Source organism: Coturnix japonica, chromosome 22, assembly GCF_001577835.2.
Source record: "Coturnix japonica isolate 7356 chromosome 22, Coturnix japonica 2.1, whole genome shotgun sequence".
In the NCBI taxonomy this organism is placed as follows: Eukaryota; Metazoa; Chordata; class Aves; order Galliformes; family Phasianidae; genus Coturnix; species Coturnix japonica.
Window position 1 is genome coordinate 1,101,151 of NC_029537.1, and position 1,064 is coordinate 1,102,214.

The window sequence follows — 1,064 nt, forward strand, 5'->3', positions numbered from 1 at the left end:
TGGGGATGGGGGGGTCTGGGGGTCCTCAGCGCTCACCGGGGCCGAGTAGATGAAGCTGAAGAGCAGGAGGAGCAGCAGCAGCAGCACCAGGGTGGCGGTGATGCGCCATCGGTTCCGCTGCCATAGGGCGTAACGCAGGGCACGGAGCGGGGTCAGCAGCCGCAGGAAGGACAAGTCGGGCCGCCTGCGGGACACGGAGCCGAGTCAGCCCCATTGCCACCTCTACCCCACATCTCTGTGCACTTTGGGGTCCGGGGGGGCTCACACGGGGGGCTGTAAGGTTGGGTACGCGTTGGGCTCCTCCCGGCCTTTCCCCGCTGGTCTCTCTTCTGCATCTTTCTCATTGAGCAGCTCCAGGCTCAGCTCCAGTTTGCCCTGCAGGGAGGAACAGCAGGTAGATATTGGGGGGGGGAAACAGCAGGTAGATATTGGGGGGGGGGAACAGCAGGTAGATATTGGGGGGTGGGTGCGTTTCCCTGCCCCCCCTGCCCTCCCCTTCCCCCCCGTACCGCCATACGCTGCGTGCCGCCCTTGTGCACCACGCAGGGCCACCAACCCCGCGCGTGTTTCTGCCGGAACAGGTTGAAATGGGGGGGTCCCTGTGTTTTCCCCCACGGCCACGGGCTCAGCCGTGGCTTTAGGGCACAGTCCTTCGGCCGCTGGGCTGGACGGGGCAGCCGGGTGAGCTGCAGCTCCAGGACCCCTGTAAGGGGGACAAGCGTCAGCTCCGGGTGTCCCCCACCGTGTTGTCCTGGGCTGGACGGAATCGCCCCTCACCCAAAAAATCATCAGCCGAAAACTTGTCGTTGTCCCACACTTGGAGGATGAGCTTCGGGGGAACCTTCAGCACCGTCTGATCCAGGCTCCAGAAATGGTCCTGCAAAGGGGGGACACGCTCAGCCCCCAAAGCCCCATTTCACCCCCTAAACCCCTCCAACCGCTATGGGGCACGGCACCTTATGGGGCACGGCACCTTATGGGGCACAGCACCTTATGGGGCACAGCACCCTATGGGGCACAGCACCTTATGGGGCACAGCACCTTATGGGGCACAGCACCCTATG

The 1,064-nt window shown here is 64.2% G+C and overlaps 1 protein-coding gene across 2 annotated transcripts in view; it reads right to left on the reverse strand.

Annotated features, from left to right (window-relative positions):
- Window positions 1-1,064, reverse strand: part of FER1L5 (fer-1 like family member 5) — a 16,451-nt gene that overhangs the window by 1,265 nt on the left and 14,122 nt on the right. Inside the window, exons 47-50 of one of the 2 annotated variants that reach the window (XM_015882914.2) lie at window positions 778-877; window positions 510-703; window positions 266-375; window positions 37-184 (exon numbers count right to left, since the gene is read on the reverse strand). In XM_015882914.2, coding sequence (XP_015738400.1) covers window positions 37-184; window positions 266-375; window positions 510-703; window positions 778-877 — 552 coding nt within the window. Of the gene's footprint in view, window positions 1-36; window positions 185-265; window positions 376-509; window positions 704-777; window positions 878-1,064 lie in introns of those variants that run through there. The other variant, XM_015882915.2, reaches the window with a different exon arrangement.